Source organism: Photinus pyralis, unplaced genomic scaffold (genome assembly GCF_008802855.1).
Source record: "Photinus pyralis isolate 1611_PpyrPB1 unplaced genomic scaffold, Ppyr1.3 Ppyr1.4_LG7, whole genome shotgun sequence".
Lineage (NCBI taxonomy): Eukaryota > Metazoa > Arthropoda > Insecta > Coleoptera > Lampyridae > Photinus > Photinus pyralis.
In genome coordinates this window covers 12,380,627-12,408,149 of record NW_022170738.1, presented here as the reverse complement: position 1 = coordinate 12,408,149, position 27,523 = coordinate 12,380,627, and the positions used below count along the sequence as shown (strand labels likewise).

Sequence of the window (27,523 nt, the reverse complement as noted above, 5' to 3'; positions counted from 1 at the left end):
GAGATACAGCCCCTGATTTATTTAAATGTGTCCAAATATACATGTCGGCCCGTATGGCGCAGTCCAGTTGATGCTGAACTACGGCACTAAGGGTCCCTGGTTCGGGCATGGATATTTGTAAATGTATAGTGGGTTGGGTTGGTAGAGCAGCCTTGACTGAAACCTCGCCCACTCAAAAATAAAGGCATATACAATGAACGAAATATCGAAATTCGAACTTTAAAGGAAGGGTTCGAATATCCCACCTGCATTTGGCTGAACTTTTGCAAATATCACGCATTGTGCTGCGTAATTTATCATATTGTACCTTGATTCCTGCAACACTGGCCGTAATACGAGCGATTAGCTCATCATGCGTGTTTACCGTTTCTTGACTGGCAATCTAACGGATTAAGGTCCGGTGACCGAACTGGCCAACTGATAGGACCTCCACGACCACCGTTCCGCAAAGGTGTGGTTCAGGTATTACGTCATTGCGTTTATGCACTAACTGGCTGTATCTCAGTGGCCTTTGAGAAGTGAGCGCACGTTTTTAGGAACTTTTCTTCTTAAAATGAACAAATCTATAACATATTAACCATTTCTCATGAAACACCCTGTATAATCATATAGCAAAGTAATGAGGAAAAAGAATGCAAACAATTGACGATAAGATATACAGGGTGTTGCATTTAAAAAACACCAACTTGGGGTCAAATCTCAGAAACGGTGGCCCAACAATTTGTTTTGACTGCGCCACTGCATCCCTAAAAATCAAACTTTTTTTCAAACTTGTTTTCACCCTCGGAGTTTTTCCTGCTTTTCCAGTATAAAGATAAAGGGCCAATTTTAAATAACACATCAAAATCAAAATCGATACGTTACCTGAATAATACCTTTAAATCAATAAATACTGTTAAATGCAGGTAATAATTCAATGCAAGTTTCGAATTGTAACTAAAAAATCACTCTTGAATTTAATATTCAATTTGAACAAATATTCTAACAATAAATTGAATTTTAATTTACCCAAAACCCTTACGCGCAAACGATATAATGAATTATTCAGAGAAACGTAAATGCAATTCAGTTTAAATACATATAAAATGTAAACGAATAACAAGCTAACTTTATTTTGACCAGCTGGTGTAACTGTGACGTCACACATGTACATGCAGATAAACTACTCAAGTTTCCCCAATTCTTTTCACAAATACAGTCAAAATTTATGGAAAATCGCAATTTAACTAAACAAGATACCAAGAATCGCGTACGATTTTCAGGTGAGAAATTTTTCGATAAAACCTTATCCATAAATGGGTTGTCAGTGCTCCTTAGGCGAATTGGAATATGCATTCTAGATTATCTTTTCGTTTTCTTTTGGTGATCGGCACGCACGTTGAGCGTAGTCGTATCGATGTCGGTTTCATTGCAAAGTTTTTAAATATACCTTCTGGCGATTAACCAGATGTTATGTATTTCTGGAAGTGGTTTGGATCACGATTGAACACTTCTCTCATTTTGGAGGATATAAATTTGGATTTTTTGAATACCATTTTCTATTCGCTTGGTGCTTTACCAAACTCGTTTCCCTGCCGCCTATCCCATTGGTAATGTCTAACTCCTGTCATCACTGACACATTGAAAAAAAAAGTTAGTTCTATATGAAAACTGTAATTTTATATTTAAAAAAGATAATTTCGGGAATACACTCATTCCTCGTCAGTAATGTGTCATTTTCCCGACTTTTATGTAAGTTATTTATTTATTGATTTCATCAATAACATTAAAAGGTAGGATTTTTATCTTCCTAGTTTTATACGGGAAGAGTTAATCATTAAAGAAGATGGGTGGCGCTCAACTATATGGTAAGTCAAGATTGTGTATTCCCGAACTAATAACTGTAGTCTCATGTCGCTTTTTGGTATAACATCTCTGAGCTAGCTGGCCGTTTATGTGGCGAGTTTTTTAGATAAAGCAGCGCCATCATACCTCACGTCGCACCATACATTTCAATCAATTTTATTAGAGGGGGCACATTTTCGAAGGTGAATAAACAGTATCGAGCATTATTCTATCTTTTTTGGCTCATGAATTTCTCCCTCCTCCTGAGGAACGGATAGAATTGAGTGCCAAAACATTATGAAGTTCCGCAATCGAATTTACTTGAGGACAAACCTGCTGAGTTTATTTTCCCTATACATTGTCTTTTTCTAACACGAAATTCGAAGACGTGTTGGAACTGCAATAAATAAACTGCAACCACTGAACGTGTCAAGTGAAAGGGGTACCTTCTATGATGATGAATTGGATCGTGATATTGTTTTACGGCCCCAAGTTGGAAACCTTGTGGAATATCTGTCCAAACTTGAAAGATGGCTTCTAGCAGCATATAGTGCTGGTGTTAATGACAGCTTTATTTAAGACGAAGTAAATTATCTCGAAGTTTTTAAATTGACATATGAATTCCTCACGTATTTCTGTCTCTCCAGTTAACCGCATATCTTATTCGTTGTCAGCTCGACTGAAACCTGGTTTAAATCTTGTCAGATTTTCATGACCAAATATAACTGGAATGAAATTATAATTTTGACGCTAATTACACTTAACACTGCCATTTCGTATTTTCTGAAAGGTTGTTAATGGCGTGACAAGAGAGAAAATTACGCTCGGCATAAGTGAAAAACGTAGGAAGACGTTTCGAGCATTAAAAAACAAATGTATGTGCATAAAAGAGACGAGCGAAACCAATACTATTTCATTATTTGGAAACGGAATGTAATACGTGGGCCAGTTATTGCATGCAAATTCGTGAAGCGAGTCGAGAGTCCTCTCGCTGGACCAGCCGGACGCCAATAAAAGAAAACTAAACAAGATCCCCGAAGAATTTCCCTTCGTTTTTTTAATGGCTCGACTCCGGATCCAGCTCGATTACCGTAAGTTTACTTGCGTCTAGCTCGGTTATTACTTGAAGTGAGATTCTTAGGGCACGCACCGTCGACCTAACGGAAAAACTACGGAAAGATCGAGGACGACGGCGTTTCCACTTTTCGTAAGTAAACTGCAATGCTGCTGCGACCCCGACAACTTGAATTTGAATCGAATGAGAATTCTTGGAGCTCTTGATCTTTTCACCGGTCTCGTTTACATCGGACCCTTATGCAACGTTGCTTGCCATTCGCGTACTAAGAGACCCTACAGTCCAATGACGCATTAATGGCAGAACCACTTCGCATTTAAAATATTTATGTAGTTTCTTCCTGCTTAAAAACTTGCATATTGAGAGATCGCGGACTGGAAGGAAACGCGAGGAGGGGTCGTTAAAAATACGTAGCGGTGGGTGCGCTTCTTTTTTGGGGTGTCGAAGACGATTCCAATCGAGAGGGGGCCACGAAAGTCAAGATGGCGTATGTTTGGTTATGTTAACTAGTTACCCTCTTTGTCAATATTTTTCTCCATATGGATGACTGCTGACACGCACTCTTCTCATGCGGGAAATGTAAATGTGGATGAAATGTATGTGTTCGTGTCTTCCTCACGAAAGAAAACAATCCAATTTATCACGAATAAGTGCCTCTTCAACGGCAATTTAAGCGACGACGTTAAAGTGAAATAAATCGACTCCAATGTTCCCAAAAAATTTAAATATTCTCATGCACTACGTGAACGTAATTACCTGTAACGATAATTAAATGTTGTAGGATCAATTTTTACGAGCTCGCCTTCGAATTACTTTGGCTCTTAAAATTAAAATTAACGATCCCGATATATCCGTAACAAAATAGAAGTTTTCAGTTCATTAATTACGTGGAGCTCTTACATGCTTCTTTCAAACGTGTCACATTCAAATGAATCCTAGAATAATTAGAACACATTAAAACGCCTTGGTGGTCTAACAGTTTAGCCTTTAGTGTATGGCACGCTAACGGCTACTTAAATACACGGTTGACTATTGTAAACCCCCCACCCCCATCGCCTAATAATCAGCTTACAGTTACAGTAGATGAAATAATATAGGTGATGTGAACAGGGTTAAATGTAAGAAGAAGGATCCCTTGTAAGGTTTCTCACTCTCCCCGCTCCCCACTACTGAAAATGTGGGAGAGCCTTACGCACCTCTACTCCATACAGATTCCAATGCAAGAAACGCGCCTCGATGTAATGAAAACTGAAGCAATTTGAATAACGAAGACGGACAAATGCAAAGTAATAGCGCCCTTTCCTTTAAGGAAAATCCTAAAAGAAGCGGAAAGTCGGATGTGTCAATTTTCAAACGTCAAGTCAAGGGAAAACGCCCCATTTCTTACCGGAAACGACGTTGCATTATTATGATATCGATACTTTGTTTCTGTTACTATTACTGTTATCACAGCTCTAAACGCCCCTGCCCTGCCTTTTAGGACAGCCGAAAAGTGCTGAAATTTTGAATGGCACTTTCTTCACACGTGCTGAAGGAATAGGGTAAAGGGTAACAAGAGCCCCCAACAGTCAATATCGGTAGGAAGACTAACATAAACAATACGGCTGTTTTTCCGTACTAGAAGCATCTATGGTTGACATTTTAAAGCAAAGTTAGCATTACGCATATGCACATTCGATTTTTACAGTATGCGATATGTTTGTTTTTACTAGAAGCATCTGCGGTTAAAATTTCAAAAAAATATTGACCCCACGTTGGGCGCCAAATAAATAATCCTGTGTGCAATGGCGTGCGGTCAACTACAACTGCACCACCCACAAAACACCTCTGCCTAGCTAGCACAATAACTTAAATTGAAAGTGGGGTTAATCGCTTCCGCAAAGTCCAAAGAACGAATACGAATAAAAAAATCTGACATGAGTACTCTATCTGGGTCGCACAATGGATTCGAATAAACACAATTACGAAATTTTACTCCATAACACATGAAACAAACAAAATAAAATCCCTGAAAGAAAGAGAGGCTATACAGCATGCTTCTTTTTTTTTTAAATACCCCAAATATGCAGGTGGTCGACACATAAACAAAGAAGTCTTAAAATTACTTACAGTTTTATTTTTAGAATCCACCTAATCTGGTGAAAACAAACTGGTTTGCTGAACACAATGATTTTCGATAGCTGTTCAAACGGGAAACACTTTTCACTGTTATTAACAAAAGATCTCGTTAAGCACCAAGATTGCTTTTTCAAATCTACGTGACTTTGTGTCCCCTCTTCCATAACAAACGTAGGCGCAAAGGAATCGTGCACCTGCATCTTAGTAATCAGCGCCAAACACACGTGCGTCTTAAAATTAATTCACTGTCACGATAAACAACGGTCTTATCGCAAACGACCAGATGTTTCTTACATTCTTAACACAAAAATAGGCCAATTCTAAGAAACAATTTACACATGATAAAATTTGAACAAAAATTACAAAATTATGTGGGAAAATAGACATCAAGAGAACAAATTCAGATGCAATAAATAAATTTTGTGTTTATTCGTGAATAACCCACCAGATTTCGTATAATAAATGGTCATTATTGTACATACAGGATGGCCCGTCATTATCTTAGATATTACAGCCTAAATAACGTCAACCGGGGTTGAAGATTACCCTCATTTTGTTCGTAATTAGGAAAAACCGTCGGTTTACCGGAAAGATTAATTGGGGAGGGTTTAGCCCTTACCGCTTATTTCATTCTTGAATCGAATTATTATATTGTTCTGGTTAGGGTTGGAGGAGGGGGTTTTTACTTCATAACTGTTATTGGACAAGTATAAAAGAACTGTCTCTGTGAAATTAAAGATCCGACTTGAAAAGCACGAACTGTTTCGAAGTGAATTGAAAGGAGTTTCGAAATACCTAACTAACTAGTGGATCAAGATCCCTAAAGCCAAGTTTTTAAAATAATCGTAAACTAACCCACCACGTGTAACAGGTTTGTTAAATTTACAAGGGTTGAAAACTCTTCCTTGCATTAAATAAAATTCTCTACGGTACTGGCAAAGTTTTACTTTAATAATTAATTTTTTTACCCACGGATAGCTCTGTAACAAAAAATTTCAAACAAACCTTACCTTGCGGAAGTTTGGTCTTGTATCTCCTCTCTGTTTAAATATGAAATCCAAAACCTGATGCTCTGATTTGATTGAACTCGAAAGTGAAATGAATTGATTGAATATAATAAGAAAAATAAAGTCCATCCAATTCAATTTTTCTTTATAGGTCTTACAGGGGTGACAAAAAAAATGCAAACCCTATCTCGTGATCACGTACCAATGTTAGATTTGGTCATTATCTAAACCGTCATTTTCTATACATAATAAATTCCTTCTACATTCTACTATTCGAAATATTCACACACCTCTGAATGTTAAGCAAAATTTTAATCCAACCAAAGGAATGGTATCACTGAAATTAAATGTAAATTCCCAACTAATGAACAAAAACTAAAGTTCTTTGTTGTTTTCTGATTATTATCAATAAATGCAATACAAATATGATTCACGCAAATGATTCTCATAGATCGGTTCCTTTAGGAATATTATGACTACGTTACACAAAATTGCTATTTCCTAAAAATAATCGACCAATTCTTGTTAAATGGGAATGTTAGCATTTGTCAGTACTTATTGCAGATAGGTAAATCTGCATCAGATTCTCGAAAGCATGAATCAGAGGACTTGTTTATGCACAGTAATAAAAAACCAATTCACACTGTACTGAACATTAATTTTTCCCATTTATTAATTGGGTTTTTACCAAGTGCTGCTGATAACAGAGCTTGATTTACAGCACAGTGCGTTTCGGAATGAAGTCACTAAACTTGCTTTTACTAACCTTTACAATCAGTGGTTAGAAAAAAGTCTTTACTTATAACAATGAGTTATATATTAATTGATTTGGTCGCGTTTTGGTATGTAAAGCATCGCGCCGACACCTCAGTCCTCACCTATAAGAAGAAACCGCCAAACTGGCGACAGAAATGTCAAATGCAGCTGTAATACGAATGAGGGAGCTCCTATACGCTATGGGTGCACTATAGGACCTAGTGCAGTTACGTTATGGGGGAATAGTAGGTGTTGTAGTTCTACGCTATGGGTGAACAGTAGGGCCTGGGGCACCTACGATGTGGGCGAACAGTAGGTGTTGTGGTCCTACGCTATTGGTGAACAGAAGTCGATTGATTTTTTGTGCCGATGCACGCTCTTACTGATCAACTTCAGTGTTATCAAGATGAAGTGAAGTGAAGTTTGATAAGCGCGCCTGAAAATCGCAAGCAATTCACGACCACATTCTTTGGACTCTTAAAAAAACTGCAATTTAAATTTTTTAATTATCGCCCGCCTGCGTGCGGGGTAATTCTTTCATTCAGGGATTTTGTTTTAATTGTTTCAGTGTTTCGAAATGAATTTTCCTCATTGTCAATCATTTAATTGTGTGTTTATTCGAATCCATTGTACGACCCGGATAGAGTTTTTCATGTTAGATTTTTCTTTTGGTGTCCAAAATTTATTTCAGGTGTTAATGAAAATTTGTATAGTTAATTCTTTGGGGGTTGATGGAGGCCACCGAGTGTCTGAATTCAGAAATTTAAAGTCAATATTGGAATTTTGGATGCCGCGGAAGTGTTTTGAGGAGAGATTATCAAATTTTAAGTTTCAATTTTGATGTTTTGCAGTAAAGATGCTGAAAATAAGTCACAAATTTTTATGAATCTAATTTCAGAATGATTTGATTCTTGTGAAACTTGTTTTTGAACTGGGATTGTAAACATATTTAGAATCAAGGATGTAATAGTCAAGAATCTGAATGAAAGAGTACAATCGCCCTACAACTTTACCTGTGTAAAGAAACATATCTGAAGCTTTCATACGAACGACACTTCGAATTTAAATGATATGCGTAAAGAGAGATTCTGGCCCTCCTCCAATTGGAGGATTTCTAGTTTTGGGAAATCTTCGAGTGTAAATTGCGCCTCAAGGGAGGGACTGTGCAACTGCGTACAAGCACGTACGAGATCATGAAGGGATCTATGAAACTAATGGCCCTGAATGACCAGTGTACCTTTGTCCACATTATCTACCTACGCATTTACAGTTTTAGGTCACCGACGCGCTTCTCCTCGTTAAACTTTCGTTTTTTTTCTCCAAACAGGAGGGACCATTAGACGAGATATAGCTAAAATAACTTTTTATCGACGAGCATTTATATATTAAGGGGTGAGTTCGTGTGTAAATGGAGCTCTCTCCTAGAAATGAACGGAGCAGAGAAATGTATTTTGCGTCGTTCGTGCATTCGCCCTGCTGCTCTAGACGGTTCACGCTTGGCCGGGACCAATTCAGAGCCGGAATTTATCCTATCAATTTCTGCCCGTTGAACCGGCAAAGTGCTCCTCTACCCCTCCGCCTACTTCATTTGCCGCGAAAAACAGGGCCGGATAGGGCGCCATCTTGTTCCGCCCGTCGTGATTTTACATGTCGTTGTGTTTGCTTAATCATGCGAGAGTAATTCGCCGCGGAAATTCATAATTGGACATAATTGGCAACGTAAAAAAAAAGGGCAAAAATAATATTCATTTCCGAGACGAAAGGGATCAATTACGCATTTTAAAATCTTCCACCCGCATTTGATATTTAGGCATAGATACGCGAGTACAATTCATTTATAAATGCCCGCCTGTTCCTCGAAATATTGGCAAAGTGGTCGAGCGAAATGATCGAAAAGATTACGTGGTGAAGTCGAGAACAATTTCGTAGAGACTTTAGAGAAAATTCAAAGGTCCGTGTGATGCAATAGTGTACAAATCACACCGCCTCATTACACTGATGGAAACCCCCCACGTGCCAGGAAATCCAATGACCACATAACTCAGAACCAACGATTTCGATTTAGTGGAAAAAAACGTCGAGGGGTTTAAACCAATCGGGGATCGCAGTTCTAATTATTTTTTAGCAGCGCTCCGGCAATTGTTTTGTTCTCTTTCATTTGCCACACACTCAAATTCATATACGATTATTTGCACCCGCGAATAGGAGGTTACAGATACAATGACAGAGTACAAGAAAATACGAATTCTTCGGGTATTATGAACGACATTTACGACAAAACCAAAAATACAATACATTGCAGTTTGTATTTTCCATCCCTAGTTCCATCCTTTACCGTTAACACAGACAGAACTACAACTGCAATAAAGTGAAGTTTTAAGTAATAATAATTTCTGGAATAAGGAGCAATCAAAATAGCCCATTTAAATATTTGGAGAAAAACTGACGAAAATATACAGTGTTTCCCCCTAAGTTGTTTGATCGTCTATTATCAAAGACAAACAACTTTCGAACTGAATTTTGAGCTTCTGGGGATCACAACTGCTTGGTTGGAAACTAATCTGTGACATAATTTTAGTTTCAAAAAATCAAGAGTGCCTCAACGTTTCTTGCATACCAGTAAAGTATTTTTTGGGAACGAGATTCGTGCACATTTTATTAAGAAAAGTTGTTCAGAATGAAAAACTGAGTAAACGTACAGCATTTTCTAGTCCTAGGCCTACTTTGATTTTTTTATGTTTTTAATTTTAACTGGATTTTTTAGGAAAATCCAAAAAAATTACTTAAAGAAACTGATCAAAATAGCAAATTTGAAATCCTCAATTTTCCTACATTAAATATTTTAAAGAAATTATCGGTGTTCCTATCGGATTAAGGTTTGCTACAGGGTCATTATATTGTATTTTGAACAGATTTTTAAGTAACCTTTTTTTCGGACTTCTTCAAAAACTCCAGTTTACAAATTTTCAATTTCATTGCATTTTTTTCAAAGCCACCATTGAGTTTTCGAAAATTATGTCACAAATTAGTTTCCAACCAAGCAGGGCGGATGCCCAGAAGCTCAAAACTGAATTCAAACATTTTTTGTATTTTACCAGAGACGACGAAAGAATCGGGGTACACACTGTATAATGCTGTCACAAAGTATCATGTCGCATTTTTTTAAATGAATATTGGCCACAAAGGGGAGAATGAAAATCTATTCTTATTTTCGAACTTGAGCTATGAGCAAAGTCAATAGAACAAGAGAGGGATAATAAATAAATAAATATAAAAAAATAAAAGCAACTTCCGCGCAGACTCCTATCTAGCTAGCTCAATTACCATTATTCTCAATTGTTTTAATTTTTTTAAAATTAAACGCAAGGCACAACTGGGTCCAGACTCCAGGCACAAAGAGAAATCCTGACGTTGGCTTTACACACTCAGAATAAAATAAAATGCCGCAATTCTGATAAAACAAACTTAAATCTGACATAATAATTGAATGAAATTGAACCTGGACCATTGAATAAGCACCTTAAAGAAGTATAACGCCCGTGTTAACTGTTTCTTTAAAATTCCAACGTTGCCAGATTTTTGGCAAGCGCTTTGAGTTTGAATAAACTAGATTAAAATATTGAATAAACTTTTATTCAATGCCAATAAGTCATTTTATTAAACCCGGTCCCGATGAGTTTTCTTCCTTACGTCGATTTCATGAGATGTTTCCTTATTTATTCGTTCCTTGAATTTTAGACTCATTTAATACAATAACAACCCTTAAATTTCTTACACAAATTCATAACTTACAAACCCAGCGCTTTATGTGTTGCCCCAGCCGTGCTCCGACTTCCACCGTGCGGGTATGAGGAGCGAGAGAACTCGTGCTCCCCTACGACTCCTCGGAGCGTTTCATTATTTTCGTGACCGTGACTGCTGGCGATCCTAGCATTCGACTTACTTTACCTGGCCTACTACCAGGCCCGAGGTTTAAAAAAAACTAAACATTACACTGACCATTAAATAAAATTCTGTGTCCATTTGACAAAGTATCCCTCAGGTCCTAAACAAATAAATTAAAACATTGTACAGGATGTCCCACGCTAAACAAATTACGTTTACAGCACGTAAATTTTCAATTACAGGGTGACTCGCTCTCACTGTCGGTATTATTTCAACCTAGAGAAACGAAACCCCCTGCAGTTTACGCAACAGTAGACACTTACGTTTTCAAACATGTTTAATGGCAATTGGCGCAACATTAAATTAATAAAATTTGTCCAGAAAGTTGAATAAAATAACACGAGACGCCTGCAAAGGCGCTAGAAAGTTCTGTAAAGACGACAAAACACTGGCTTATACATTTTCTTTCGATTTCCGTGAAAAACACAAATTTCTCACATTTTTTGAGTTAACTTGCTTGATTTTGAAGCCGTTTGATCTACATTCCCTGAGAAAAATGAACATTTTAAGCAGTGTAGTCCATGAAATGTGCAACAAATGGGAATTAGTGATACAGTAAAATCTAAATACAGGCAAAAGGATACATTTACAATCCCAAAATACAACACGAGCAAATTTAGGGGCAGTTTTGTATATAATGCAGTTTCAATGTTAAATATAATTCATCCATACTTAGATTGTTCAATTGAAAAATTTAAAAATATTACATTAAGCAAACAAATTTAATTATTTCATGGTTATGTGTTGTACTTGTTTTATACCAAAATGTTCTTTTCTCTATAAACCCGAATATTGTATGTAATTATGAATTATTGTTAGCCACAACTTAGTTTAACTTTTACATTGTTTTTGTTTATTTATAAACATTTAGTTGAATTGTATGTATAATTATGTATGTCCGAAATGGTTAATTTGGTAGGGTGGAAGATCGCTCCTGAGCGAACCATGTACCATTTGTGAGATTTAGCATCACAATAAACATTATTATTATTATTATTATTATTATTAAAAAGTATACAGTTAAGGTCAAAAAATATTAAATTGTGTCACCGCTCCGCATCCGTGGGACACGCTGAAAGGGAAAAAGAAAACGAAACAAACACAAAGGAAAATCTGGACAGACACGTAGCCTGGTTACAGCGGTGATCAAAGATCTGTTGCCGGCCGCTCGTCGGTGTAGGTCGAGGTTAAACTAAAAGAGTGCAAAAAAAAAATCCCAGGCGCCAGAAGCTGTATATAAGGTATCTAACAGATCGTGGACGGTTCTGCTTCCGCTTCCAAAGCAGACGAAACTGGCTGAAGTCAGACTCAGGAACACTAAATAGAAATAAAAGAAAGTAGGAGAGACGAAGTAGGCGAAGAAAGAAAGGTGCACAATATTTATTTATTCGGTAATCAATATAAAGTTCTGAAGAGATAGGTTAATTAGGGGAAGTGATAAAATTGGTTTTTGTATTTCACGGGACAACAAAAATTAGGTGGTGCGAGAATTATACCTGACGGCAACAAGAATAGTATAACAAAGGTTAGTGCCAGTAGACGTATACCGGTCAATGTTATTGATCAAAGTTAAAGGTTTGCAGGTTGCCGTGGAAAGATCTTTCATCGAGACGTGCAATTAGAGTGCTGCAGACAGACAGCAGTTATTCAGATTTAGGTAACTCTTGTTTTAGTCTTACAAAAATTTAAAGTAGTTGAAATGAATCACCGTGAAGCGGTAGTTGTATTGCACCTGACAGTTTTATACTTGAACTACAAAGGTAGTTGTCAAATATTAGTTTACACAAATTATAATTATAAACAGATTTTATTGAATAGATAGGTATGTGTGAGGTGAATGATTAAGGATATGAATGCATAACTGAGGACAAGAGATTACAGGGAGATAAGATAAGAGGAAAAAGATAAGAAGGAGTAAGGGAAGAGAAGAAAGGGAGTGAGTAACTTCAGGGGTAGTTTTGGGAGAGGTTGCTGACCTTTTGGTGTTTTAGTTGCCGATGGTTGTATAACTGAAGATGGTTCCTCGGAAGCTGGTATAACTCGGGGTAGGTACAACAATAGGTGTGCCTCGGCTTCGATAACCCTTGGTGCTATCCTGAAGTTCTGATAGAAGAAATAGAAGTGACGCTGACGAAGACGGAAGAATAGGTAGTGTCCAGTGACGTTCGATTAATTATATAAAATTGATTTCCAGAGAGAATAGAATGGCTAAAAGAATTTATGCCTAAATCCCGTGCAAGATGGTAATAAGTTGGCTTACCTCTACAGGTGTTGAACGAGCCTAAGTTTTATGCTGCCATGTGGTTAATGATCCGCATAACGCGTAAAACGCCAAATCACAATTGGAACAATTGAAATGTAAGTAAATAATAATTACGGCGTAAATGTAGCTTAAATTCTTGATAATCCTCACAGATGAGCCGGATAAAACCCAGTTAAGAATTTGTAGCTTCACCACATACAGACAAGTGTCTTACAATGCCACAGGAAGAATGAATTCGGGGAAAATCAAGAGAACTAGGGATTCCCCTTATCTATTAGGTAATACAAATAAGGAAACCGAAAGTTTCCTAAATTCAAATTGTATGACAAAGAAAGAAGACCTAGATAAGCTGAGAGAAAGAATAGGAAGATTTTTAAATGTGAACAGTTCGATTTTATCAGTAAGATTAAGATGTGAAATCACAGAAGAGAAAGGAACAATGAACTAGGAAATTGAAATGTTATAACCCGTAATTAATGGACAAGACATAAAGTAAAAACCCAAACCCAACCCACTATATTGCTCAATAAGCGAAACAATCCACCCCAAACAAATTAAAACCCAGGAAAATCCCCAATAAAAAAAATAGCCCAACCCCTGGAGCTGACAGAAAATAGAGTACTCCTGAAACCCGTCCCATAGAATAGAAAACAAGGAAAGATGAAGAGTGAAGAGCTCAGATAGAGGAGCGAAACTTACATTCGAAAGGAAAATGAAAGAAGTGAACGTAAGCCTCTAAGGTAGACCTGCCCTTAAAACATTCCCAACCTGCCGCCCGAATTGAATGTAAATTAAACCTAGATTCTGGAGAAAATATAGAAAATTAACCGTTACAATTGGTTCAAGTAGAACAAAATTCCTGAAATAAAGAGAAGCTTGTTTTTAGATAGTACCCCGTACGCAGACGGTCGATAATTAAAAATAAGAAAATCTTAATCTTTGTTTTTGCTTCCATCGAAACACATTTCCGATTCCATTGCTGTCTAGAGAACTTTTAGGGTAAATATGAAGAGATATTAACTGCGACGAGAGTATGACTTTGCAAAGGCTTACATCAATATACACTACGAAATAGAGTAAATAATAAGATCATGATTTAGCAGAAGAGGTGAACCGGTGTTTCTTTTTTTTTTGAGGCGTTAGAAGGGATAGAGTATTATTAGAAGACCGCAAACTATAACTAGCATATGAACGACCTTATGTCCCACATCTTATTAATATGGTATACGGTAACAGTATTTGATTTGAATACTGGTATTAGCCCACTTTGAAGTCCTTACGTTGCTTTGCATATTTCCGTAGGTGGCAGTCAAAGGAAATACGACCTTTACTTTTCTCTCTTTACCGCGGATATTTCTCCCAAACAAATGTGAGTCTAATGAAAGAGAACGATCAAGTGGCGTTTAGTTTTAATTTACTGTTTGTGACGTAATCTAAAGCTTTTACCTAAGAATGAATCATAAAGGCAGCCTCATAAAATTTATGGGCCAGCTGTCAAATTTGGTATATATTTGAGTACGATGATAACGCATATCTAATCTTAACGCACTTCGATAGTCTAAATAATACACGTTCCCGTTGTCGAAGTTACCTTTAAAAAATAATCTAACATAAAGCAAAAACGCCTGTCTTGTTGACTTGATGAGGGGAGACCCGTACGCAGGTAGGTAATAGATTTTTTGTGGTGCCACATGCACCATAAACTATACACTTGGGTCAAGTCCTTCCACGAAAACGAGCACCCAAGAATGCCCGCCTGGGAGTGGCCGTAACGTCAATCATTTTGGTAATATCGAACCCAGTCCCTTTTGCATATTATACGCGGCTGTGTATGTGGGACGTTAAATATTGCTTACAATTGTTCGATTAAATCGGGATGCTGAAAACCAGTATTCAACGCTCCACGATTATACAACTAAAAAGGGGGTTTCGATACAAATTAAAAAATTCGTGACAAACGGCTACTGAATCCAGGTCCGGATATATAAGATATGAGCAGCATTTACATATGTCCACCCCACGATACTGAAATTATGTAATAAAGATAGTAATCGTAATAATCGTTTCTTTGACCATTTGCATAATTTCGTTTGGTGATTTACACGCAGCCAACTTTCTCGCGCACACCTTTTCCGAAACATTTTTCGAAGCAACCAGAAATCGTTCACGAAAAGCAATTCGGCCACTTTTCTCCCCATTCAGACCAACCACTGTTAACGCCACGGGAGGTTAAAACGAACATTCGACTTTCCTAATGACTACGCTCGCTCAAAGATTACAACTTTAGCCTTAAATACTTACAAAATTGCATTTCCTGTTTTAGGGGCTCGTCTCTGTCGTGTATATATGGGCTGTTATTACTTCATTATTTATTTTCAGACCAAACATTAAAGACGTCATAATCCTTTCCCATAATTCATAGTGGTAGGTTCTAACGATTCCCTGTAATGAATCGTCGATCATTTTTTAACTAACTTTATGCACTGTGTCCAAGATCAGGATGTCATGGGGATCTCCGAAACCATGGAAGATACGAAGATGGTCAAATTAGGGGAAAGTTGCGCAATTGAGGGGTTATTATCATGCAGTAAAGAAAAGCCAAAACATTCCGATTACTTCCGAAGATATGCCAGAAAAACGGAAATTTGCCGATTTTTTTAATGATATTTGAACAGATACCGTAAAAAGTAACGTACTGTATTGAGTAGCATTTTTTATTAAGAATACAACGACAATGTACGGTGCAAAAAAAAACAGAAGTTGAAACTGTTGCTTTCAACATGATGGTGCACCCGCCCACAACGCTTTAATAGTGTGAGAATATATATCGGACAAATGTCCTGGAAAATGGAAAAATTCGTCCGATTATGACGCTGTGCGCGGGTGCACCATCCTGTTGAAACCAAAAGTTTCACCTGTAGTTATGACCACATCATATATTTGTCAAGTCGTCCAGGTTTGCTGAACATCCGGTATCGAGAAGAGTTGAAAGGCTTAGCGCTTCGTTACTGAAGAGTTCCGGAATTTAATAATTTGCTCGAGTTCTGTGTAATTGTTTATTATACCTCCGCTAAGTGCATAAGTTTTGTTATGAATTTATCGGCTTTTTTCAACCCAGCCGCCGAATGCTCTCTTGCTAGGGAAGAAAGGAGTCAATTAATATTTTGATATTTCAGCGCTGTTAATTAATTATTAAGCATTTTAGATTCCCATAATATGCCAAAACCAGGATAGAAACGAGTATTTGCACGTTATCTTAGTCTTGCAGACATGCCGCGGTGTAGATAACGACAACAGTTGTTGCACCGGAAAATGCCAATTAGCAATAGGTATTAATTGGATTGATGAGTATTAAAGTTTGATGCCGCTTAATTGGGTAAGTATGGTTAATGAATGACGTTTTAATGAGTTGTAGAAAAACCCGGCCACAGTTGTATCAAAATGAACCCGAAGTCTCTACGTGACCCAGAGGCCGAGATCTCGATGGAACAGACAGACAGACGACGGAAAATCGAGCACATAAAAGTTACCTCAACTTCGTTATATTACGCTAAAAATCACTAAACGCTGTCTTTCTGTAACTTTTTTAATGTACAGGGCGACTCAAATTCGTGACTCACCATTGGGATCTCCGTAACGGGAGAGATACAGTGTAGGTTAAATGGGGGCAAAGATTGCATTCAAATGAATTTCTTTTATGTCCTCTACCTCATTCCGTAAAATCCAATATGGCGCCCATAAGAAATCAGAAAGTAGCAGCCTGTAACTTCTGCATCTAGCGTGCTATGGAAATTCTGATAAGAGATTCAGATTCTCCGAAAAAAAAGTGCCCATAGAATGTATAGAAAGTGTCAACGGAAACCATCCAGTTCCGACCGTTTAAGCTAGGGCAGTGTTTCTCAAACTGGAGGGCGCGCCCCCCGTGGGGGGGGGGGGCGAGATCTCTCATGTGTTTGAGGCAAATATTTACCTTTAAAATATTTATATTAGGTATTTTTATGTACAATTATATTTGACCAATTCTTACACCAATAGGAAGGTATCTACAATTCGGTAAATTCGCCATTTTATGCTGATGAAAGCATTGATGTTGCGCAATGTTGCCAGTGTGCGATATATGATGTTGCTAATATGCAAGAGATCTCGAATGAACTAAAAACGACCTCAAAAGCCGTTGATGTTATGGATGCAATATCCGACTTGATTGAAAAACATAATATTTTATGTGCCATAACAACTTTTTTAGCACCATCAGAAAGTTAAGAAAAATTTACCAAGCTTTTGTTAAAATTTTTTGTTGATTCTTTGAAAATAAATTCGAAAATGACATTTTTAGGTTTTTTTGACCATAATTCGCTCTAGTTGTAAACCTACAAGACTTTTTGGAAAGGAAAATTAATCACCATACAATTTTGCATGAATTTGCCCCAATCGGCTTTGTATCTCTTACGGTTTCCGGGTCCCCATAATGAAAAAAGTCACCATGTAATTTTTTTAATACATGCGTTTGTAGTAACAGCACTGTTTATTTTTTATTTTTTAAACGGGGTTTGGGGGGGGGGGGAGTAATTTTAGTTTTATGAAAGGGGGTGCCATGGAAATAAGTTTGAGAACCACTGAGCTAGGGTAAATGAATTTTAGTCACAAAAAGGAGCAACTTTGCCCCCATTTAACACCTACACTGTATCTCTCACAGTTACGGAGATGCCAATGGTGAACCACGAATTTGAACCACTCTGTACATTTTTAGCGTGTATTACTAAGAATTAAAAAATGTGCTATTGGTTGCCTTTTGTCACATCGTAATGAATTGCTTTCTACAAACTATATACCCAATTGCACGAGTTTTTCCCGGGAAACATCGGACTACTACATCCTATAACTTTCCTGCGCGACTCCTTTTCGAGTATAGTGGATGGAGGAGAGGGGGAGGGGCGTCAAAGTTGGTTTTATCTTTCATGGTATTCTAATTAAAGGTCTCAACAAAAGTAACTCTTTTCTACCAACTATCGCTCTTCTTTCTTACCCCTTTTCAAATAGGGAGTGAGGGTGAAATTGGTTTCATGATTCATGGTACTCTAATGAAAGGCCTCAACGCAAGGAATTAATTTCTCCAACCATAGTCGTCCTCCTCGACCCATTATCATCATCGGATATAATTCCTTATACATATCTCAAGAGCGGATTGTCGGAGGAGGGCATTTACAAAGGGCGATTGAGACATATGTAAGAAATATACTTATTCGTGATGTCAGAACTTGCAGTGCGAATACCTGGAGAATGAAATGTCGGAGGAGAGTACTCACAAAGGGCTATTGAAACATCTGGACTAGGTATATCTAATGGTAGGGTCACAACTTTAAGTGCCAATGTGTCGAGAAGATGTTACTCACAAACAGCGATCGGGGCGTTAAAAATGGGCTTTGTCTGTACAAGCGTTTCGCACTATTGGTACTTTTGTAATGTATAGGTTTTGAATTGTGCAATCTATCGTTAATAATACTCCACTACCACCTTGCCAATGTTCTAAGTGTGTTAAAAAAAACCTGATGTCCCAGAAAGCATTGCAGCAGCAGGACAGAGTTTACTAGTCAACGTGTACGGCTACACAGGAAGGACTGTACCGTCTGAGGTAGATTGATTACAAGAAGGCAGCGTTTAAGACCTCATTAAAGCACTACCACCATCCGCTGCTGCCGCCACACAGCACAGTTCTAAGGTGTATCAGCAAGTGCAACAATGGCCGGAAGTTGAGAAAGATGCCGAAGATTGGGGTTGGAAACGACCAACTAATTTTCTCTCTACAAGCCCCTGCTCCTCCCACGAACTGCTGCGTCTAATGTCATGCAGATACGAAAAAAAGCTGCCCTCGATTGCACCAATCTGTGAGGGGTCCACTGCAACAACGTAACAATCGAGACAGATCTCTCAAATACCATTGAGGACGGACCATTCGACATTGAAGTAGAACTAGGCTTCGCCTTCTCCCCGGTTATTGAGACTATTGCAGAAAGTGTGGACAAATGTGGACCAAGGTATATAACAGGTAGTAGGTGTTTTGTCTTCATTTTTTCAATTACTTTCCCTATATTGTTCATTAATCATTACTGACGTAGTACCTAAGGGTCCTAAGGACCCAGTGGTCCGGGAATATTTTTGTCTTGTCTTTGACGCGCTCTAGCGGTGGAATGGTTTGCCTTACCAAAAAAGAGATATGAAAATACAGGAAATTTTGTCTACTTTAATTTCGTATAGAATGGACTTGCCGAAAAAACGCTTCTGGAAATATCGGCCAAAAATTGAGAAAAGTTGGACAAAAAGTGAAAAAAAAACAAAGTTCCGGGCCAAACTTTTACCTGCTACCCAAAAAGCATAAAGAGTGAGAAAATAAAAACTACCTACAGCAAAACTTTACTCTAACAATCCTAATATGCCTATAACCTATAAATATTTTAACATACACATTAAGGAAATGAGTGTAGACCTATTAAAAAATTCTATTTACGTATACCTGTACGGGACACAAAAAGGCAAAGACTCATTTCTCCTACAGCAGTCCGACCAGTTCGAGTTTCCGTTTTGCTCAACAATAATACGATCATTCATCGACACAAAGCCAGCCAGCCAAAAGAATTGGCGACCGATTTCCTAAGTGTTTTTATCTTAAAACGCTTAGACTAATGCTTTTAGTCAAAACAAAATCTCTCCCGAAATGTAGGACGGGACGATTTACTGCTTATAGTACATCGTCTTAGGGCACCAATTTACTTCAATTTAGGCAGACTAATTTAAAGTGACATCTGCATTGTTGTTGTCGTCAGTAGTCGACCACCCACATTTTCCGTTGTAACGGCATTGAACAGCGACGTATACGCAATTATTTCAAAATTACGCATCCCATCGAAATGAATTTAAAATCGAGGGGGGTAAAAAATGGAAACGCGCGCACGCACTCGCGTTTTTGCCCGTGATGATTGCGGATTGTAATTAGGGCCGGCGGTTTTTTTTTTTTGCGAAATCCCCCACAGGAAGGTCTCGTTTTGCGAAAATGGGATTTAAAAGTTGTGTATGTATATGGACTATAAATAAATGTAGATTTAAGAATAGGGGCTCGCTCAACAATTTCTATGGAGCGAAAAATATTTCGGTTGCCGTCTTTTGTTGGGGAACAGAGAAAATGTCGATACACTCAGATATATGAATGCGCGAGGAGGTTTTGTATGTTTTCACGATTAAATCCCCCTTTTATGTAAGGTTTCCGATTTACTAAGTCCATTTTTGATCTTCGCGTGTCCGTTTCGAAGTAATTACGATTTTACCCAAAGACATTTTGTTATTAGATACTTTTTAGTTATGGCTCGTTGTCTTACATTTTAATGACGCCTTCCAGCACTTCTCAAAATTACTCGAAAATTTCTTGCCTGAAACATGATCTTCGTCGGATGACAACGGAGCCGGTAATGAAAATTCATTAAGATCTGTCAGTCACTTTTCTGTACCAGTACAAGGAGGCGCGGTAATTAACGTAAATGGTACCAGAAAGATCACATCGCACTTCTAAATGCATGCCATATGCCCCCACACAATCTCTCCACTTATTTAATATCGATTTCGGGCTATTAATATCTTGTAATCTGGCGTACACAAAACCAGATTGTTTGGCGAGGACCAAATTTACTATATACGGTGTACACGAAGGGGGATTTAGCAGCATAAAATCCCTAAATAAAAACAACTTTTTCCAAATTAATTTAATCGCGCATACTTTTATAACGCAACGTGATGTTCATAGTTATGATACAAGACAGAAACTTTTTTACGTGTACCCTTCTGCAGGTTGACTAAATCCCAAAATGGTCCCCATATTACTATTTACAAACTGTTTAACTGTTTACCTGACAAAATCAAGCAAAGTGATTTTACATCATACAAAGACAAACTAAGAAAGTTCTTAATTGCAAATGCTTTTTACTCTGTTCAGGAATTTATTAATTACAGTAAGGATAACCTGTCATAATTATTAGTTATACATATTTCATATACAGATTCGATTTATGACGATTGTAAGTAGATGTACAATGCATGAAATATATTATTATTATTATTTTTTAAGTTATTCTCGCTGTTGCGGATCTATGATTACACGACGGGTTGTTTCCAAGTCGTGCGATCTTCTATTGTATTTGATGTAAAAATTTTCTAACTATGGAAGATGTTTTCAGAATAATTGCTTTCTGCATATTTGTGTGAGTGTAAGTGTTAAGGTCGAGTGTCTTGAGGTGACGCGTGAAGTTTTTGCTGGTGATTCCTGTTACCGATATCACAAGTGGTACTATGTTCACAACCTCTTGTCTCCAAACTTCTTTTAATTCTATAGCTAAAGGCGTGTATTTTGTTACCTTTTCTTGCTCCTTTTTAATGACGTTTACATCATTTGGTACGGCAATGTCTATGATGTATGTTTGTTTGGCAACCTTATCTATGAGTGTGATGTCGGGGCGGTTGCTGGTCACAGTTTTATCAGTGTATATTGTTCTATCCCAATACAGCCTATGAGTTTCATTTTCTAGTACATTGTCCGGGAGATAGGTGTAATACGGTACGCGTTTTGTCTGGATGAGGTTATGTTTATGGGCAAGTTCTTGATGTATGATCTTAGCGGCTGCATTATGTCTTTCAGTATAGTCTGTGCCGGCTAGTAATTTACAACTTCCAGTTATATGGTCAATATTTTCGGTGGTTTGATGGCACTTTCTGCATGTGTCCGACTCGATCGCTTCTTTTATTATAAATTTTCTGTAGTTCCGGGTTGCAATGACGTTATCTTGGATGGCCAGAATGAAGCCTTCGGTTTCAGGATAAATTTGTCCCATTGTGAGCCATTTGTAGGTCAACTCTTGATCTATGTACGGGTTCTGCACGATGTTATAATGTTTGCCGTGTAATGTTTTTCGTGACCATTCTTCCTTTTTTTGTGTAATTGTGTGTGAACGTTCTAGTTGTGCATGTTCTTCGTGAAGGTTTAGTGGCGTGTATCTTCTATCTGCTTTGGTGATTGTGCGATGTAGTGGAGTATCTTTGCTATGAAAATATTGTCTGAGGTTGTCTATTTCAGAGTTATACAATGTGTGGAAGTCAACGAGGCCTCTTCCTCCTTCAGGTCTACTAATCGTAATACGTTCGATGCACGAGTTCGGGTGTAACTTACGGTAACGTGTGAGCTGTGTTCGGTTCAGTCTGTTTAGTTCGTCAATATCTGTGTGTGACCATCGTATAATTCCGAACGAATATCCGATTACCGGTGCTGCATAGGTGTTGATTGCTTTAAAAAGATTTTTGGAATTTAATTTCGACTTAAGTAAGAGAGTCAATCTATGTTTGTACTTGTCCTTTAGTTGCTGTTTGAGTCGTGAATGATTGATGTTCGTGTTTTGCTCAAAACCCAGATATTTATATGTTTCTTCTGGTGCCATATTTTGTAGTGTTTCATTGTTAAGTGTTTCTGGTGTTTGATTGGTCTCATATGTTCCTTTTCTTATGTACAGTAATTTGCATTTATTAATTCCGAATTCCATGCCAGTATCTTTAGTAAATTCTTCAATAATTCTGAGTAATGCCTGCATATGCGTTTTATTATTTGCGTAAACCTTAATGTCGTCCATGTACATAAGGTGGTTGATTGTGTATTATCCTGCTTGTTGATCTTTGATTTTAAAGCCATATGTGGTATCGTTGAGAAGGTTTGATAGTGGGTTAAGGCACAAACAAAACCACAATGAACTTAGGGAGTCACCCTGGAATATACCTGTATTTATTTCGATGGATTCTGTTTCTATCTTTGTTGAAGAGTTAGCTACAAGTATTTTTGTCTTCCAGGTTTGCATGATGGTATGTAGAAAGTTTTGTATGTGTCGGTCGATTTTATAGATGTTCAATACTTTAAGAAGCCAGCTGTGTGGTATAGAGTCGAAGGCTTTTTTATAATCTATGTAGCAAGCTACAAGGTTTCGATGCTGTTTTTGTGTCTGTTGCATAATAATGCTGTCTATAATTATTGGTTCCTTGCAACCTCTACTATGTTTTCTTCCGCCTTTTTGTTCTGCCGTTAGTATACTGTGTTTTGTGAGATGTTTTTCTATTTTGTTGGTGATGATAGATGTGATGATTTTATAGATTTATTATTATTATTATTATTATTATGGTCGGTGTATCTTGTGAGAACTCAGGTCTAGCCTGGTTAACTAATCGCACGGATTAAAATCAAGTAACGATTAGTGTCTGTGTCTGTGTCTGGTGAAGTTATGTAGGGTCCTTAAAAAAAAAAAAAATAAAAATAAAAAAAATAAAAAAAATCACACACGTACATTGGACATCTAGGGATAATGTAATTCGTACTTACCAACATACCTATTGATGGGCACAATAGCCAACGCTATCAGGAAAGAGGAAAACAAAACCAAAAAAAAATCATTATAATAATTCCTGTAATTTTATTAAATGGAGTTTATTGTGTAAGTGTTTCTTTGGCTTTGCGTTTGGGTTGAATACGAGTGGGTTGTGATAACGTGGTGTGTTTCTGTGAAGAAGGAGTTTTGTGTTTTTTAATTGTATTTATGGTGTTTCTTTGTTCCTGAGGTCGTATTTGTGAGGTTGCTTGGGTTTTTGGTGGAGATATTGCAGTATTTTGTGAGCCTGTGTGCTGTTAAGGTTTTTGCGTTTCGGTTGTATACGAGTGGGTTGTTTCTGAGAAGAAGGGTATTGTGTTTTTTAACTGTGCTAGGGCGTGTAACTTTATCGGATGGACCTGTCTTTGTAGTACATGTTGCGTTACTTGTGTTTATGGTGTTTCTTTGTTCTTGAGGTTGTATTTGTGAGGTTGCTTGGGTTATTGATGGAGATATTACAGTATTTTGTGAGCTAGTAGTGCTGTATAGGTTTCTGCGTTTGGGTTGAATACGAGTGGGTTGTGATAACGTGGTGTGCTTCGGTGAAGAAGGAGTATTGTGTTTTTTAACTATGCTAGGGCGTGTAACTTTATTGGGTGGATCTGTCTTTGTAGTGAATGTTATTATTATTATTATTATTATTATATTACTATCGAGAATATGTTCATATAATGTACCTACGTTATTATTATTATTATTATTATTATATTACTATCGAGAATATGTTCATATAATGTACCTACGTATAGGTATAGGTGTAGTGTAGGGCGGATCTGTAACTGTTTAGTTACTAATTGATACATATTAATCTCTGTTGGTTTACATCAGCCGGTTTTAAACATTTTGTAATTAAAAGTAAACTTGTTATTTTCATATTCTAGTCGAGAATGTATTATCGAACTCCTCCGCTTCCCGAAGCGACATCACAAAAAAAAAGCTGCCGATCGCTATGATTACCTACTACATGGCCTAACATAACATAATTTTCACACCAAATCACTTTTCCCATTCACTCCTGGCATTCCACATAATGCCGGATTAAACGTGACGTGGTTCGAGTTGATATTGCCCAGAGATTACCTATGCTTTCTCAATAGCACGCAGCTTTCGGTTTAAACGCTTTTACTAAAAAGCTATATTCATTCGTGGCATAAAAACGTTGTGCGAAGTTACCAACAAACGTAATTTTGGATTAGCAATTTCAAAGGTCAAACCGTTGCAAAGTTTGAGAATTCCAAACGTGTTAGGTATTCTACCCTCATCAGGCGAAAATGGATTGAGATTCGCGAGGTTACAAATGTACGGAAATTAGTGCTCATTATTGCTAATAAAGATCGCAATTTAGACGTAATTTATTATTCATAATTTGAAACAAAGTAAACTGTCGCCGACTCGCAGAACATCCTGCCAGCAGCCGAGGGGAGCACCAATTCTGATCCTGGGCAGTAGCACCCTAACGCTCGCGTGTGTTGCAACGTTTGCGAATCCTTCGCTTTGATTTCGAAAAGGAGTAATTTCATACATTTTAATGTTTCGCCGATTTCTAATCTAATACTCTTAAAAATGTAATAAGTGCAGCATTTGATGGTAAGATCTTTATTGTGTTGATTGTATGTAATCATAATTGAATAAAGTTGATTGTTTGCTGTTTTTCGCTGTGTCTGAAAGTTGCGAGAGCAACTTTGGGAGTTAACAGAATTCCTCAATTTCGCGAATGTCAATAATAATAAAAATGAATCGATTTTGGTGACCTAACAGTATCTAATTTAGCTCGAACATGCGCAAGTATATCTTAATCACTGTTCATTTAATAGTTCGAACGTCAATTTGTCACAAAAACTAGAATTTGCCTATTCGATATTTCCTCCTATTTACCCTAGGTAATTACACAGAAAATACCTAAATTAAAATCTTCAAAGCTCTTTGCAACAGGTTCGCTGAATTAAAATTCTCTTTTATCTTAGCGCGTAGGTATCCTTTTTATGAAAACATACTTTCCTAGATTAGCTTTTTAAACATGTATGCGGGAGAACAGGAATCTAAATGATCCAAAATTATGAAACAAAACCGTTAGGTACGTCATTTTGTATTACCAAGTTAAAAGATTTTACTTCATACCAAATTTAAGAAGCATTGTTGTTTCAGCCAGTTATATAACTTTGGCGTTTTTAAATGAGATTTCGAGACAGCGATCTGCCTTTTATAATCCCGCTTATTATCGGTTTTGCATTTTCCATGCTAATTTTTCTATAGAAATTACGCAAAGTGGCCGAAAATCGTTTTACATCATTGTCTATTTTAATCAGAACTTTAACTAATTGTTTGGATAATTTTCAAAAGCAGAACGTTTTGTAGAATCACGAATTAGAAAGTTGTTCGGTTTAATTAAAAATTCCAATGTTAAGCTTCATTACTTTGGGATGTAAAACCATTGGCAATAGCGAGGCCGTCTTTATCTCTCCCGAGACTTTGTACTATTTATGAGATAATATGAATAGATATATTATTTATCCAAGCGCCATGCAATGCTTTTAGAGCTTGGGTAAATGAGAAGACTCCCCTTTGACAATAAAATTTGAATTGCCCCTCCTTGTACTCCTGGAGGCAACATCAAGTCATTCATTTAGTTCTTAAAAGCGTCAAAATGAGCAAGCGAAATACCAGTTTTATTTGTATGGATTTGCAAAATTCACGAGTACTCAGATTAATCAGTAGCAGGAACTTCGAGTAAAAGGCATTACACTAACTACGCCTAGTATTCTGTAATAAAGGTTATAACTTATCGTCTCAAATTGTTTCGCTTTATACTCCCCTGTACGTTAATAATTCATTGCTTCCAAAAAGCTTTCGGTAGCTTTCTAAATTCCCTATTGCACTTTGATAATATTTCATGAGCAGTGTTTAAACTCGTTAGTGTAATTAAACAAGTCGACCTAAATATTTAGCGCGGATTAAGGTTTTAAATTAGGGTCGTTTTTATGGAATTTTCCTAGGGCTGTCAATAGTATTTCCGTTAATTGGAAGAGCCCAAGCACATTTAACATTTTGCTTTTATTTCCCGAGGGAAACGTTATTTTTATCAAATTGATAGTGAGTGAGTGAGGATAAATTATAACTGGCGGCGAAGATGCTAGGTTAATCTTAACTAAATTAATGACTAGGCACTATGTTGGCGTCATAAGAAGCGGCAGTTCAAGAGAAATTGACTCGCAAATTGATCTCCCTTTTACAGTGATGGTTTACCACCTATATTTGGAGCACTTGACTAGGGAATCAGACGGACAAGTGTAGATCCAAGAAATAAAATCGTGATTCGTGCTCGTTTTATTTTGAACAACTTTAAACTCTACAGTTTTTTCTGTAAAATGTACAGGAAGGCAGGATATTGCATAAAACTAATTTCCCATGTTAAATCCCTATGTTCCTACTTACCGTGCACCACCCGGTGTAACAAATCATACATAGGGCCAATATAATAGTAAGGAGTACCACTTGCATAACATAATGTAGTATCTGTTACATCACATATTTTATAATTGTGATGTACCATATATATGGTAAAATGCAGAATGCGGCAAGTTTGAGGTTAGGTATATTGAAATAATGATGTTTATTTAACGTTTTTAATTGTATTTATACAAAAAATACATTTCAAGGAAATTATTAACATTTTATAGTTCCGTCGAAAAGCATTGTTCTTCCTCTTTCGTTACTAAATCGCGAGCTAAATCGCCTCTATTTAATTTTGAAAGGAGCGTTATAAATTAAAATTGTAAGGTTCTTGGGATTTCGTGGTAAGTATATCTTAAAATTTAAATAATAACTTAAGAATTAAAATACCTAACTATAAATATTTCATATTTATTCATTTAATTACTGTATTGCAATGGAAGCGCGCGAATATGATGCTCTACCATTGTACTTGCCTAAACTTATACAAAATTGATCCACATTCGTGTTTTAAAATTAAATTAAATCAATAAACAATATTTTTTATTTTTTAATCAAATCTATTAATACTGGGAGACATGTGCCACGGCAAAGGTGCAGAAAAAAGTTCAGTAACTATAGTAATGATTAGTAATGAGAC

At 37.0% G+C, this 27,523-nt stretch overlaps 1 protein-coding gene and 2 long non-coding RNA genes across 3 annotated transcripts; 1 reads left to right on the top strand and 2 right to left on the bottom strand.

Annotated features, from left to right (window-relative positions):
• Positions 1-11,970: 11,970 nt before the first annotated feature.
• On the bottom strand, positions 11,971-13,127 carry LOC116177442. Its single transcript, XR_004146674.1, has 3 exons — positions 12,986-13,127; positions 12,702-12,933; positions 11,971-12,042 (listed from the first exon to the last, which is right to left on the bottom strand). It is a non-coding gene; the product is annotated as an uncharacterized LOC116177442 (long non-coding RNA).
• LOC116177441 lies at positions 12,411-12,938 on the top strand. Its single transcript, XR_004146673.1, has 3 exons — positions 12,411-12,661; positions 12,717-12,873; positions 12,920-12,938. It is a non-coding gene; the product is annotated as an uncharacterized LOC116177441 (long non-coding RNA).
• An 8,035-nt stretch (positions 13,128-21,162) lies between the features above and the next one.
• On the bottom strand, positions 21,163-22,461 carry LOC116175648. Its single transcript, XM_031493874.1, has one exon. It carries the CDS (start codon positions 22,459-22,461, stop codon positions 21,163-21,165), a length of 1,299 nt encoding a protein of 432 aa, XP_031349734.1.
• Positions 22,462-27,523: the final 5,062 nt, after the last annotated feature.